The sequence below is a fragment of the Trachurus japonicus genome, chromosome 5, assembly GCF_045865225.1.
Source record: "Trachurus japonicus isolate A0001 chromosome 5, Traja_1.0".
Classification (NCBI taxonomy): Eukaryota; Metazoa; Chordata; class Actinopteri; order Carangiformes; family Carangidae; genus Trachurus; species Trachurus japonicus.
The window spans coordinates 29,890,124-29,905,652 of NC_140911.1; the positions used below are offsets into that span (position 1 = coordinate 29,890,124).

Sequence of the window (15,529 nt, forward strand, 5' to 3'; positions counted from 1 at the left end):
CGAAAACATAGAAATAACTTTGATTACATTTTACAATCAATATGTGTGCACCTTTCATTTGTAAATCCAGGTCAACAATGCCGTCATGGCTCTCTGCAAGTCCGTCTATGAGAAAATGTTCTTGTGGATGGTCGTCAGAATCAATGAGATGCTGGATACCAAGCAGCCCAGAAGCTTTTTCATCGGTGTCTTAGACATTGCTGGCTTTGAAATCTTTGATGTAAGTATGCCTGGCTGATGATAATGATGATGATGATGGGGGGTGGTGGTGGGGGGTATAGTTGGTGTTGCTGAGGCCCTGTGCTTACATTTTATATCATTTCATACTTTCATCTCTTCAAGATGAACAGCTTGGAGCAGCTCTGTATCAACTTCACCAATGAAAAACTGCAACAGTTTTTCAACCACCACATGTTTGTCCTGGAACAAGAAGAGTACAAGAAGGAGGGAATTGAATGGGAGTTCATTGACTTTGGTATGGATTTGGCTGCCTGCATTGAGCTTATTGAGAAGGTGAGGAGATGCTACATATTCACAAATACAGAAAACTATCTGATGACTCTGAGGTTTTGTGTTAAATAATAATTTCCTCCTGACAGCCCATGGGTATCTTCTCCATCCTTGAAGAGGAGTGCATGTTCCCCAAGGCAACAGACATGACCTTCAAGAGCAAATTGTACGACCAGCATCTGGGGAAGACCGGCTCCTTCCAGAAACCAAAACCTGTCAAAGGCAAAGCTGAGGCACATTTCTCCTTGGTTCACTATGCTGGCACTGTTGATTACAACATTATTGGCTGGCTGGACAAGAACAAGGATCCCCTGAACGACTCAGTGGTTCAGCTCTACCAGAAGTCCTCAGTCAAACTGCTGGCCTATCTGTATGCATCACATGCTGGAGCAGAAGGTACATGCTAACATCCATCTCTATTATCACTCTCAACACTTTCTGATATAACTCATCACTGGAATTGAATTTAACCATTTTAATGTGATTGTTGTTCCACTGACAGCTGAGGGTGGTGGCGGCAAGAAAGCTGGCAAGAAGAAGGGCGGCTCCTTCCAGACTGTGTCTGCTTTGTTTAGGGTATGTTGGTTGTGAGAGAATCACTTTCACACTTCACTGTAGTTATGGCTTTTTAGCGCCGTTTGCAATCATGTTTAAATGTCCTCTCAATTCTTTAGGAGAATTTGGGCAAGCTGATGACCAACTTGAGGAGCACTCACCCTCACTTTGTACGTTGCTTGATTCCCAATGAATCAAAGACTCCAGGTAATTCTACTGTTAGTGTTACATGTATGTTAACAAAGACAAATACTGTATTCATGCAACACAGAACTGAATTTAGCATGTCTTTAAGGTCTGATGGAGAACTTCCTGGTCATCCACCAGCTGAGATGTAACGGTGTGCTGGAAGGTATCAGGATCTGCAGGAAAGGTTTCCCCAGCAGAATCCTCTATGGTGACTTCAAGCAGAGGTAGCAGAAATATTGTTTTTGCAGGTACTTAAACATGTTTATCATCAAACCAGTGCTTTCTAACTTAATGGAATGTTTACTTGTAGATACAAAGTATTAAATGCCAGTGTCATTCCTGAGGGACAGTTTATCGACAACAAGAAGGCCTCAGAGAAACTGTTGGGATCCATTAATGTGGACCATACTCAGTACAAGTTTGGACACACCAAGGTAGAGTCAAAACTGTCCGTCTAGAAAAGAGGTGTAACATCATCTGCTCACTCACCCTGAGATGCTATTTTTCACTCTTAGGTGTTCTTCAAAGCTGGTCTGCTGGGAACTCTGGAGGAGATGAGAGATGAGAAACTGGCTGAACTGGTCACAATGACTCAGGCTCTGTGCAGAGGTTTCCTCATGAGGACAGAGTTTGTCAAAATGATGGAAAGAAGGTACAGTAATGTGTCTGTTATCACTGTCTAAATGTTGAGAACTGTGTTTACAAAACTTAACATTGCTAACTACTTTTTCTGGGGGGTTTTCTCATAACAGAGAGGCAATTTACGCTATTCAGTACAACATCCGCTCATTCATGAATGTCAAAACTTGGCCATGGATGAAGTTATACTTCAAGATTAAGCCTCTGCTGAAGAGTGCAGAGACTGAGAAAGAGATGGCCCAAATGAAAGAGGACTTTGAAAAGACCAAAGATGACCTAACAAAGGCCCTGGCCAAGAAGAAAGAACTGGAAGAGAAGATGGTTTCTCTCCTGCAGGAGAAGAATGATCTCCTGTTGCAAGTGCAGTCTGTAAGTTGCACCATCCTGCTCGATGTGTATTTCCACTTAATATCCTTCATCAATTTCCAGCTTTGATGACATGAACATGCTCATTTTGACTTGTAGGAGGGTGAAAACCTTTCTGATGCTGAGGAAAGGTGTGAGGGGCTGATTAAAGCCAAAATCCAGCTTGAGGCCAAACTCAAAGAGACAACTGAGAGACTGGAGGATGAGGAGGAGATGAATGCTGAGTTGACTGCAAAGAAGAGGAAGCTGGAGGATGAGTGCTCCGAGTTGAAGAAGGACATTGATGATTTGGAGCTCACTCTAGCAAAGGTGGAAAAGGAGAAACATGCCACTGAGAACAAGGTGACAAGATTATTTTCTTCTAATGAGATATTTTTTCACATCTATGTAGATAATACTCTTTGTTAATTCGGATTTATGTTTGTAGGTCAAAAACCTTACAGAGGAAATGACTTCTCAAGATGAGACCATTGCCAAGTTGAGCAAAGAAAAGAAAGCCCTCCAAGAGGCCCATCAGCAGGTCCTTGATGATCTGCAGGCAGAGGAAGACAAAGTCAACACTCTGACAAAGGCCAAGACCAAGCTGGAGCAGCAAGTGGATGATGTATGTCATCTATCTAACACAGGAACAAATGATGAACATAACAATCATTTCTCAATCTTGATTTCATGGGGCAATTCTTTCTTTGATAGCTTGAAGGCTCCCTGGAGCAAGAGAAGAAGCTCCGTATGGATCTTGAGCGGGCAAAGAGGAAGCTGGAGGGAGACTTGAAACTGGCCCAGGAATCCATAATGGATCTGGAGAATGACAAGCAACAGTCTGAGGAGAAGAATAAGAAGTCAGAATCCTATTTCATCCATCCACTTACAAAGATTCCATGAGAGATTCTAGTAGAACACCATTATAATACATGATATTGTTTTCCTCCCTCTCCAGGAAGGACTTTGAGATAAGCCAACTCCTGGGTAAGATCGAGGACGAGCAGTCTCTCGGAATCCAGCTACAGAAAAAGATCAAAGAACTTCAGGTGTGTTTTGAAAAGTGTCAGCCTAAAGCAAGATAAAAGTCAAATACCTTGAATGATTTTCAAACACTTTGTGTGTTTCAGGCTCGTATTGAGGAGCTGGAGGAGGAGATTGAGGCTGAGAGGGCTGCTCGGGCCAAGGTGGAGAAGCAGAGGTCTGATCTCTCCAGGGAACTTGAGGAGATCAGCGAGAGGCTGGAAGAGGCTGGTGGAGCAACTGCAGCTCAGATTGAAATGAACAAGAAGCGCGAGGCTGAGTTCCAGAAGCTGCGTCGTGATCTTGAAGAGTCCACCCTGCAGCACGAAGCCACCGCCGCAGCTTTGCGCAAGAAGCAGGCTGACAGTGTGGCAGAGTTGGGAGAACAGATTGACAACCTGCAGAGAGTCAAGCAGAAGCTGGAGAAAGAGAAGAGTGAATTCAAGATGGAGATCGATGACCTCTCAAGCAATATGGAGTCTCTCGCCAAATCGAAGGTGAGGCCACTGCATTTTCACACAGAGAGCCAAATGTAACAGTAAATACTGCAAGTTTACACTGACACATGCTTTGTTCTATCAGGTAAACCTTGAAAAGTTGTGCAGGACATTAGAGGATCAACTGAGTGAACTCAAGTCCAAAAATGATGAGAACGTCCGTCAGCTGAATGACTTCAGTGCACAAAAAGCAAGACTTCAAACTGAAAATGGTATGGTTGCACCATCCTGATCATAAATGCTGATCTTTGATCAGTCTGATTTTAGCTAGATCAAACTGAGTCAGGTTGAAGGTTCTTTCTCTGTTGTTGCAGTAATGCTAATGCAATGTCTAGAAAAATCCTTCCTTGTATACGAGAATCAAACTTTATTTCCCATTGTTTATTCCCCAATGTTCACTGTCCTATTACACTGCCTTCACTCTTTACCCTACATTTTAATGTACTCTTAGCATAACACAAGCTGCAAACCTGCACAATACTATGGTGCATTGCACTTAACACATTTTCCTTACCTTAGTATAATGTTCTGTCATTCTCTTGCGGTTTTATTCTGAATCTAAGTTGACCTGGAATCTTTGATTAGGTGAAATTATTCGTCAGCTGGAGGAGAAAGAAGCTCTTGTTTCTCAGCTGACAAGAGGCAAGCAGGCGTACACCCAGCAGATTGAGGAGCTGAAGAGGCACATAGAGGAGGAAGTGAAGGTAACTGTCTATGAAAACAGACAGAGGAGAAAGGCACCAGGTAATTGGTAACAAATGCTAATCAGGTTTTTCATCTGGATCATCAGGCTAAGAATGCCCTGGCTCATGCGGTTCAGTCAGCCCGTCATGACTGTGACCTGCTCAGAGAGCAGTATGAGGAGGAGCAGGAGGCCAAGGCTGAGCTGCAGCGTGCCATGTCCAAGGCCAACAGCGAGGTGGCTCAGTGGAGAACCAAATATGAGACTGATGCTATTCAGCGTACTGAGGAGCTGGAGGAGGCTAAGTAATGGACCATCCTGAAGTCACACTTTGTTCACATGCACTGATTCTGTATATGATCATTGACCATTCAACCTGTTTACTGTATGTCTTAACAGGAAAAAGCTTGCCCAGCGTCTTCAGGATGCTGAGGAGTCCATTGAGGCTGTGAATGCAAAATGTGCCTCTCTGGAAAAGACAAAACAGAGACTGCAGGGTGAAGTGGAGGACCTGATGATTGATGTGGAGAGAGCTAACGCTCTGGCTGCTAACCTTGACAAGAAGCAGAGGAACTTTGACAAGGTTTGATATTTTTTAGATGCACATCTTCAACTGGTGAATATGACGTGACAAAAAACACTAATTAGTGTCTTTTCTGCTCAGGTTCTTGCTGAGTGGAAGCAGAAGTACGAGGAGAGCCAGGCAGAGCTGGAGGGAGCTCAGAAAGAAGCTCGGTCAATGAGTACTGAGCTGTTCAAGATGAAAAACTCATATGAAGAAGCTCTGGACCACTTAGAGACTCTGAAGAGGGAGAACAAGAACCTGCAACGTAAGACAACAAATCCCAAAGGGATACTGTCAGATCACACACTCAGTTCAATTTATCAGAAATACATTATTTAATGTTTTTTAAATGCTGCCTAATATCATAAAATTCATGTTTTACAAACCTGCTCCAACAGAGGAGATCTCAGACCTGAGTGAACAACTGGGTGAGACTGGTAAGACAATCCATGAGCTCGAGAAGGGAAAGAAGACGGTGGAAAGTGAGAAAACGGAGATCCAGACTGCTCTAGAGGAGGCAGAGGTAAAACTGAATCATCAGTCATTATAGCTTGAGTTGTTCAAATCATTCAGCCATTGCAGGGGAGAAATCAAAAGTGTAGCAAAAAATAAAAATCAAGTTGTATTTCTCTTATACTATGTTATACTATAGTGTGTAAATTCTGTCGACCTACATAATTCGTAGGTGTACACAGCCAGACCGCCTCCCCTTAGCTTACCGGCTAACAGTTACGCTGTGATCGACTGCAGCGCTCGCGGTGCTCTGGGGGAGCGTTTCTATATTCCCCTCTTAAACCTGCAAAAAAGGTTCTATGTTCCCCAGTAACCCAAAAAAGGTACTATGTTCCCCGGGTTCTATGTTTTCCCCTCACCCGAAAAAAGGTTCTATGTTCCCCGGGTTCTATGTTTTCCCCTCACCCGAAAAAAGGTTAGATGTTCCCCGCAAAAAAAGGTTCTATTTTCCATAGAAATAGCAGTAGCATTAATATGTTGTTTTAACATCTCTAAACACACACAACGTAACATAATGAGGAGAAATCAGAAACTTACCCTCTGGACGATCTGTGGTGGGCAATCTGGACAATAATATCCTTTCCAGAAGGTTTTCAATCCAGCAAGTGCAGTGGGTTTTTTTCTCTGGAATTTTGTTCAGTAAATCCACCATGATTATTTATTAGGACATTTGAAAGTTACTGTATGCACTACAGTTCTAAGCTGCAGGACAGTTTAGTAACATTAGCATACGGCAGTATGGGGTCGGGACCCTAAGTGGGGTCGCCTGGAATTCAAATGGGGTCACCTGAAATGTCTAGTAATTGATATGATTATGATTAAAAACACAACACACAATCTTAAACAACTATATTTGATACTTTCACTTTCTCGAATATAAATCGAGTTCAAATAAAATGCAGCATATATAAATATCTGAGCTTGCACATCTTGATTGACCGGTCTGGGTTCGCCAGAAATTTGTGATGTCAAAATGAGGTCATGAGCCAAAAAAGGTTGGGAACCACTGGCATACAGTCTCAGTTTCTGTATTTTTAATGAAGGAGCTGTTCTGTGCTCCAGTTGATAAAGGTTGCATTTGTTCACAGGCTACCCTAGAGCATGAGGAATCCAAGATTCTCCGTATTCAGCTGGAGCTCACCCAGGTCAAGAGTGAAATTGACAGGAAACTTGCGGAGAAGGACGAGGAGATGGAGCAGATCAAGAGGAACAGCCAGAGAGTGATTGAGTCGATGCAGAGCACTTTGGACGCTGAGGTCAGGAGCAGGAATGATGCCCTGAGAATCAAGAAGAAGATGGAGGGAGACCTGAATGAGATGGAGATTCAGCTGAGCCATGCCAACCGCCAGGCAGCTGAAGCCCAGAAACACCTGAGAAACGTGCAGGGACAGCTAAAGGTATCTGCTGCAGAGCATTTTCTCTTTATAAAAAGGTCACTGAATGTTTTTGCTGATATAGCAATCAATGTTTCACAATCTAGGATGCCCAGCTGCACCTTGATGAAGCTATCCGGAGTCAGGAAGACATGAAGGAGCAGGTTGCCATGGTGGAGCGCAGGAACAACCTGATGTTGGCCGAGATCGAGGAGCTGAGAGTTGCACTGGAGCAGACGGAGAGAGGCCGCAAAGTGGCTGAACAGGAGCTGGTTGATGCCAGCGAGCGTGTGGGACTACTGCACTCTCAGGTACCATCAAAGACTGACAAAGAAAAATGTAAACTTTTTTCTTTTCTAGCTCAATACATGAGATTTCAATGTTGCTTATTTTATCATAGAACACCAGCCTCATCAACACCAAGAAGAAGCTGGAGGCTGACCTTGTCCAGATCCAGGGTGAAGTAGAGGATGCTGTTCAGGAAGCAAGAAACGCTGAAGAAAAGGCCAAGAAGGCCATCACTGATGTGAGCCAAATATTCCAGATGTTTCTCCTTATTTCTCTCACTGGAGGAATGTCTGTAGTCATGGCTGCTGTTTTATAGGCTGCCATGATGGCAGAGGAGCTGAAGAAGGAGCAGGACACCAGTGCTCATCTGGAGAGGATGAAGAAGAACCTGGAGGTGACAGTGAAGGACCTGCAGCACCGTCTGGATGAAGCTGAGAATCTGGCCATGAAGGGCGGCAAGAAGCAACTCCAGAAACTGGAGGCCAGGGTAAAGATGAATTTGCTGGCTAACCAAATCTCAGTTGTAGTTATGTTTAGTTAAGTCTGATTTATTTTCCTCTAAGTAATGGCAGACACTGTTTCATATTCCAGGTGCGTGAGCTTGAGACTGAAGTGGAATCTGAGCAGAGACGTGGAGCAGAGGCTGTCAAGGGTGTGAGAAAGTATGAGAGAAGAGTGAAGGAGCTCACCTATCAGGTATTTCTTTTTATTTTACCATCATTATCATTATTTATTGCTCCAGTCAGGATGCATTTGAATCCATTTTAACCATGAATTCATGTGACCACAGACTGAGGAGGACAAGAAGAACATCAGCAGACTTCAGGACCTGGTTGACAAGCTGCAGCTGAAAGTGAAGGCCTACAAGAGGCAGTCCGAGGAAGCTGTGAGTCAGACACTTGTTATGCAGTGTATTGCCTGAAATAAAACCACACGCAATAGAACAGAATTCTTCTATTTTGTCAAAACATGATTAGAATAATTCAACTCTGGATCTCTGGTCTCCATGAGTGTTGATGTCATTGTTGACTCTAACTCTAACAGGAGGAGCAGGCCAACACTCACCTGTCCAGGTACAGGAAGGTTCAGCATGAGCTGGAGGAGGCTCAGGAGCGCGCCGACATCGCTGAGTCCCAGGTCAACAAGCTGAGGGCCAAGAGTCGGGAGATTGGAAAAGTAAGTATGACATGAAACTCAACAGTAAGAGTTTAAGCTGTCATTGATTGTGTTAGAGAGCAGCATACTGTACGTGGATGTTGTTACAATGTGACAGAATAGTGTTCCTGTTTCTGGATCATTCACTGTGTTCATTTCTTTTCATCTTAGGCAAAGGAGGCAGAAGAATAACCTGCAACATCTTTGAGAGAAACAAATGAGAATCATAAAATATGATTTTTTTCATTTCACTGCTCTCACTCAATACTGTAGATGTAAATTCAATAAATACATGTTGCTGTTATGTTGTGTTACAGTGAATGTTTATTTGCACTACAAACAAAAAGCACCCTCACCCTGACGAATGGCTGCATCTTATTTGTCTGGTCTCCACACGTCAGGACGGACAAACACTCTGGGGAAGACCAGGAAGGGAGAGACAGTAGCCTACTGATGTCCAAGCACACATCCAGGACTGATTCCATTACATGTATACAAGAAGAATTATAAGGTTATGAAAACCAAACAGATTTTATTTTATAGTGATAATACACTTATACAAATACAAAATATTAATTGGTAGTACCTATATTCAGATTTTGTTAAGATGAGAAACAATGCACACCATAATTGTAGTAGAGGTGCTGGCGATGGATAAAGTTATGAAAGAAAAGAGGAACGCCGCACACTCAGCTCCAGTTGCAAGAGATTTATTGACGTTTCAGCTAGACAAGGCCTTTGTCAAGTCATGATATCAACAGTATATTCAGATTTTGCCAATAAACCTTGACAAATTTTACACACTGGACCTTTAATACAAAAGCAAAATTCCTTAAACATGTCATTTAAAAAAAGACCAGATAGAGAACTGGGGGATGCAACAACTGGGTGTTACCCAGTGCCAACCGTTACATATTATTTAGACAGTGACAAACCTGTGTTGTTTCATATTTAAAGCAATTACGTGACAAGTTGTGTATTGAAGATGAACACAAAAAACATCTGGCACATATAACTGCAGTCTGTGGGGCTCCTCTGCACTGAAGTGTTCATGCTGCACAGCAGAGCTCTCATATATCAGCTCTTGGTATACTACTTTTTTCCCCCACAAAATCAATCATTTAATCAATATTTTTGGGGTGGCAAGGAGTAAGGATGAACTGTGTTTGGCATGCTACATCACCTGACAGTAGAGAACCATAAATGCAAACATTAAATCCAAGCCAGAGCAGCCGCTCAGTACCATGTGTTTCCTCTTCGGGGAGCCATTTCATTTACACTGTGACAAATGCCAGCTGCCTCTCTCCAGCCACAGATCTTATTGCACCTGTTTGCCCCTGGAACTCTGGCTCAGAGTGAGTCAGACATGACTTTGTACAAGTGCAGTTATTGTTAGAGGACTCTCTTGGCAGCTGTGCAGTTTAACTCTGTCCTGTGCAGGCAGAGGTGGTACAATACAATACAGTTCAAAGAAGCAAAACACATGAACACAACAGAGAAGTGCAACAGTCTTCACTGACACCACAAGCTTTCGGACTAATTGTTAAAAGATTCTGAAAAAAAGTGTGTAATTGTACATATTTAATTGATCTTAGCTTTACACCACACTGAACATTCTTTTCATAGGCTATTACATTTATATTTTTTTTCCGGCTAGTAGCTAAAGCTAAGCTAACTCTAACCGCATTTAACGAGCAGCAGTGTTGACGGCGGACTGGAAACACATAACTCACCTGCTGACGAACCTGACTAACCCGTAGAATCACGCCTGCACCGGAAACGTTACAGTACCGGTTTTCTGGCACAACAACCGTATGACAACAACACCGACTGACCGAAGTTAGCTTTAGCACGATGCCTGAGCTCCGCCTCACGTGACACCAACGTAGGCTACTTACAGTAGCTGCAGAGATCATTTCATGTGGATGTTGCCAACGTAACGAGATGTAAATGTTTATATATTTTGAATTCATAAAACGAGTACCTATTCATCCTAGCCTACTATTTAAAAAAAAAAAAAAAAAAAATCTGTAAAATTAATACTTTTATTCTGCACCCCTCTAGACGTTCTGTGGATGTAGGCTATTAGAAAAAATAATCGTTTTGATGAAAAAATTGCAGCTATAACCTTTAAAATGCAAATGACACATATACATGAAAACAGTGCATCATATATTTGTAAGATTTGAAAATTGAAAAACTAGTTCTTCCATTGACCTGGTTGTTATTCTTGATAAAAATGTAACTAGAAGCAGTTTTACCCTGAGGGAGGTCACACTGCAGCACCAAGCCTCGTCCCTCCTGAAAGCTTCACCTCTTCACCAGCTCTTATGTTCAGCCTGTGAGACAGGAGACTCTGAGCTTTGCTGGTTTATACCTCACATGATGCACTAAAATGAATTTTAGATTTAAACACCTTTGCCAAACTCTGATGCCCTGATATCATAGCTAAATCAGACAGTGTAGGCCACATAATGATGCCAATATGGCTGCTCGAGGGAAGCTGTCATTCACCCAAGCAAAGTCAGTTGGCGAGCAGCAGTGTTGGTTTATTGAGCCAAAGAAGCCGAAACATCCCACAACCCCACACCCAGGACTGTGGAATTGTCTGTGGAAGTGGTCAGTGACCTATCGTCTTTCATCTGAAGACCCCAGCCCACTGCTTAATCTCCTTACTGACTGACATTGGGAGCAAATGCACACAATGCTTGACACTTGGGGTTTCTTTTCTGGTCCTCAAGAGGCCGCACAAAATTCATGTTTTAATCCTCAGCAGCTGACACACACACGCGTCTCTCTGCATCAGAAGATGGAGGGACTGCCAGCTGGAGTAAACTTGAGTGATGAGACCTTCAGGAACTTCACTTCACGCCAGAGCGCTCCATCGTAACTCTATGGGAGAGTCTGACCAACCACACCTGAATTAACCGTAGAAAGGTTATAGAAACCTCATATTTTAGCCACATAACAACCAAGTTATTCCAGGACCTAGATATTTACTTCTCCTCAGCACTGGAGCAGCAGCACACTTTCATTTAGCAGTAAAATGATTTCTCAGCTAATTGATCAGTTAATTTGCACCAGTGCAAGTCGAAGCGCAGCAGGTGGGCCTTCCTATAACTGCTGCAATAAAGCTTTTTAATGAGCATTTATAATTGCAAGGTCTTCAAGTGATTGAATGTTTCGCTAACTGTAATTATATAGGGCTGCTGTGACAACATCATTTCTGTTTAAGATCAATAAAGTACTCATTGTAACTCAATTTTTAAATTCATTCATTCATTCGGAAGAAATAAGATTCCTACTTCAACTCAAACTTAACCCTCCTGTTGTTCTCCTGGGTCAACGAAGGAAGGACAAAGGGAAGGAAGGAAAGAAGGAAGGCAGGAAGGACAAAGGGAAAGATGGGAGGAAAGAAGGAAAGGAGGGAACAGATTGGGCCAATTGGGTCAAAAAGGAAGGAAGATAGGGATGGAAAAAATGATTGTGGAAAGAAGGAAGGGAAAAAGGAAGGAAAGAAAGATGGATGGAGGGAACAGATTCGTTCAAGGAAGAAGAAGGAAGGAAGGAAGGAAGAAGGGAAAGAAGAGAGGAAAGAAGGAAGGACAGACCAGGTCAATTGGATCAAAAGATGAAGGAAGAAGAGGTAAGGACGAAGGGAAGGAAGGAAGGAAAAAAGGATTGTGGAAAAAAGGAAGGATGGAGGAAGGGAACAGATTGGGTCAATTTGACCCAGAAGGACAACAGACTATTTTCACTGTTTTCTGCCACGTCATTGAATAAAAAGTGGGAAAACATTATATTATTTTAATTTTAGAACTATCAATTTCGTACCATAGTTATGTTTTGTTGATGTCCTCCTGACCTTAGAAATAAATCTCAGTCTTATAGTGGCCTAAACCTGCAGGTAAGGAGGTCATACAGTACATAGGTTAATGATGGTTTTCTACTTGTCTTTGTAAAATCATGTCAGTTTCCAGAGACGCAAACTATTCTATTCTTCACTTTTTACCTTACAGTCTAACTTTCTCTTCTATTCTGTTTCATTTAGATTTCATGGCATATTTGATGATGCAGAGATATGACTCTGAAGTTATGTACTTGAGCCTTAGTGTATGAAATGTTACTAGTTGTATGAGGTGTGTGTGACCACCTGCAGGCCTCTGTCATATAATATAAAAATAATCAGTGATGAACAATAACAATCCAGAGCTGAAGTGAAAAATATCAATAGCATTTAATCACCAAAGATATAAACATTTAAATATCTATTTTGTAATGTGACTGACAAAATCTTTACAAAGTTAACCTTCATCTTCTGCAGACTGTTTCACATCGTCTGTACAAAAATGAGGTGGCGTTGGAGACTGGCACAAAGAGAGGAAACTGTCCCGAGAAAACGACAATGTCAGCGAAACGAAAAGCAAAAAGTTACAGCAGAAACATTTACATTCTTATCTTTTGATACTCGGCAAATAAAACGACACAGACGTACGGTAAATATAGATATTTTTGTCTGTTTTGCAGATTTTCTTGTAAACTGCTTATTGTGCCCACACAAGCTTCAATCACATTCAGTTCCTTTCTGCTCAATACAAATATTACTCACAATTACCAAATCAAATCAACATGGAACTTAAAGAATACAGAAAGAAATGTAATAAGCAACATTTAAGTCTATTTCATAAACAAAGTTCATTAGTAAAGGGGCATCCCCACACATGCCACTGCCTTGTTTGGTTGCTATACAGCCTTTAAATGCATAAATCATTATCAGCATTTGATGTCACTTGGAGACATTTTTCATAAACAAATGACAAAAGTTTGATCAGGCAGTATGTTGCTCATAACTCCAAACGTCTCTGTGCTTTCTACTTGCGGCAAAACACCTAAGTTGCAAACACTGACAGTTATTCTAGGCTTCACTGAAGTCAAACTTCCAGCTTCGTTTGTTTACACACAGCACAGAGCTCCGATGCCTCCACATCAGCCTAAGTATCCAGACAACGCCCTCGTGTCTCCCCACGGTGACCAGAGAGCTGGGTGTGGACAGGAATGTAAAATATCCATCAGGCTATGTACACAAATCCAGAAATCGTCCAAAATATCATGCAAATAAATACTAGTAATTTAAAACAAAACTACAACACTGACCTCAACAGTAGTAATATATTGTAGGCTATAAAGAGTTCCAAAAAAATGTCTTTGCCTCAACATACAACAGTGTTGTTTGAATAATGCAACATGACCCGACTGCAGGTCTCAGAGTAAAAGCCTTTTTGTTGTTGGTCGTTTTTTGTAAGCAGTGTTTTTTTTTTGTTTGTTTTTTTTACTGAGGTCTCCAAACAGTGTTGAGCTTTAACCGGCTTCTCCAGGTCCCCACCATGCTGGGGTCCGGCAGAGAAGCACAACAGTAGGTAACAGCTGTACATAAACATTCACTCGTTTCAGTCAGTCCTGCTGGAAAAAAGTACAAGTTTCCAACAGGCTTCAGATTACAGAATATACAGTGTGCAGATGAGACAGAGTAGAAATCTATGAAAATGGACAGTGTCTGTGCTTTGATTCAAGGCTGAACCACAGTGTAGAGAGAGAAAGACGACACGGAGCGGGAGGGCAGCGGGGTTATCCACAAACATCTGTCCATGAGAAGGCAGGAGGGGAGGCGTCTGTTGTGCTCCTTCAGAATGTTTCGCCAGTTCATGAAGAGCATCTTTATCGCAACACTCTCTCACAGAGGAGTCCATTTAGAGTTGAACCACAGCAACCCTTGAAAGCCAAGTGTGTCTTCCTCGTGGCCTGCAGGATGAACGTCCACAGCTAGAGGACCAAATGTTCCTGCCATCTAAAAACAAGTGCAACAAGGCACTGCGGGGTGGAGCACCCCGGCAGACGGGCGATTTACAAATACGTTTCAGAAAAGCTTTTTAAAAATATCCCCTGTTGACTCTGAGCAGAGTCGGGGGCTGATAGGTCACTGTGGGAAAATGTTTTCAGGTTTTTATCATGCATAACTCCTTATGGGTACACCGGGGTTACACGTCTCTACCACTGTCAGTCTGCCTCGTCTCTTTAAACTTTTGAAAGAAAAAAAGAGAGAAAGATTTGCAAGCAGAATTTTTAACAAGAAAAGAAAGAGTGGATGCAATTTTAACCTGCTGGGACACCGTAGAAAAATTAAATTGAACTAGTCATTATCTATGCAGAGCATTTCTGCATTTCTGGAAGTCTTACACCCTAGGCTTGTTTGTTCAATAAATGAATGGGGTTTGAAGAACAAACACACACACATTATACTGACCTTCCCTTGCACTGACTGAAAAGATTTCTCAGAAAATTTACCATTAATTGATAATCAATGAACTGTTGAGGCATTTCAAGCAAGAACACCAAATACTGGCTCAGCCTCATGTGAGAATTTGATGCATCTCAGTGGTTTACATCCATTTGAATTAAATACATCTATTAAGGATATTATTTGGGCTCTAGGAAACTGATTGGGTTTAACGGTTGACTAAGTTGGAATAAATAATGAGCAGATTGACAGTTGAGAATGAAAACCACTACCGTAAGTTGCAGCGCTAATTACTGTTGAGTTATTTTTGTGTTATAGGGTCAATACTGAACATAACATACATACATCAAATTATACAGAACAAAAAGAGTTTAACCCTGCAACAAAAAAATGAGTGGTGCGTAGTGCAACATTTCTCGCTCCAGCAATAATTAGGCCTCACATTCAGCTCTGGGCAGACAGCTGCATGTCCTGCAGCCTCACCACTGTGTAAGAAGTTGAATCAGATATCACTGTGAAGACAAGGTTCGGTATGCATGATAAAGTGAAAATATTCTGCCACAGAGAGCATATCTTTCAATGAGACATCAGGGGAATCGTTGAGTCGACCCTGAGCTGACCAGGGTCAAAAAGCATCACATACTGATAATATATTGATAACACTGAAAGCTGTTCAGAAGCTACATTCCCCATACAGAAGCATACAGAAGTGCATAAAGTCAGATTTGACAAATATCGATGACACAAGATACAAAAACGGGGACAAAGAGCTTCCCATCAATCAAACAACAAGTACATTTAAAAACATGGCAGCCGCGCACAGATATCAGTACAGTTTGTGCTATAAGACTACACAGATACCACTGCATTTAAATTACTCATTACTCATTTGATTGTAAA

The 15,529-nt window shown here is 42.0% G+C and overlaps 1 protein-coding gene across 4 annotated transcripts in view; it reads left to right on the forward strand.

The window, feature by feature from the left end:
• LOC146987875 (myosin heavy chain, fast skeletal muscle-like) overlaps positions 1-8,633 on the forward strand; it is a 34,926-nt gene extending 26,293 nt beyond the window's left edge. For all 4 annotated transcript variants that reach the window (XM_085777320.1, XM_085777321.1, XM_085777318.1 and 1 more), the window contains 28 exons: positions 71-220; positions 343-513; positions 600-906; positions 1,013-1,086; positions 1,185-1,272; positions 1,361-1,478; positions 1,565-1,688; positions 1,770-1,906; positions 2,007-2,262; positions 2,359-2,601; positions 2,687-2,863; positions 2,953-3,098; positions 3,197-3,287; positions 3,369-3,758; positions 3,844-3,970; positions 4,344-4,462; positions 4,549-4,745; positions 4,840-5,023; positions 5,105-5,270; positions 5,404-5,528; positions 6,607-6,915; positions 6,999-7,202; positions 7,292-7,417; positions 7,496-7,666; positions 7,771-7,875; positions 7,970-8,065; positions 8,224-8,355; positions 8,506-8,633. In XM_085777320.1, coding sequence (XP_085633446.1) covers positions 71-220; positions 343-513; positions 600-906; positions 1,013-1,086; positions 1,185-1,272; positions 1,361-1,478; positions 1,565-1,688; positions 1,770-1,906; positions 2,007-2,262; positions 2,359-2,601; positions 2,687-2,863; positions 2,953-3,098; positions 3,197-3,287; positions 3,369-3,758; positions 3,844-3,970; positions 4,344-4,462; positions 4,549-4,745; positions 4,840-5,023; positions 5,105-5,270; positions 5,404-5,528; positions 6,607-6,915; positions 6,999-7,202; positions 7,292-7,417; positions 7,496-7,666; positions 7,771-7,875; positions 7,970-8,065; positions 8,224-8,355; positions 8,506-8,526 — 4,554 coding nt within the window. In that variant the 3' untranslated portion in view covers positions 8,527-8,633. The remainder of the gene's footprint in view (positions 1-70; positions 221-342; positions 514-599; positions 907-1,012; positions 1,087-1,184; positions 1,273-1,360; positions 1,479-1,564; positions 1,689-1,769; positions 1,907-2,006; positions 2,263-2,358; positions 2,602-2,686; positions 2,864-2,952; positions 3,099-3,196; positions 3,288-3,368; positions 3,759-3,843; positions 3,971-4,343; positions 4,463-4,548; positions 4,746-4,839; positions 5,024-5,104; positions 5,271-5,403; positions 5,529-6,606; positions 6,916-6,998; positions 7,203-7,291; positions 7,418-7,495; positions 7,667-7,770; positions 7,876-7,969; positions 8,066-8,223; positions 8,356-8,505) is intronic.
• The last annotated feature ends 6,896 nt before the right edge of the window (positions 8,634-15,529 follow it).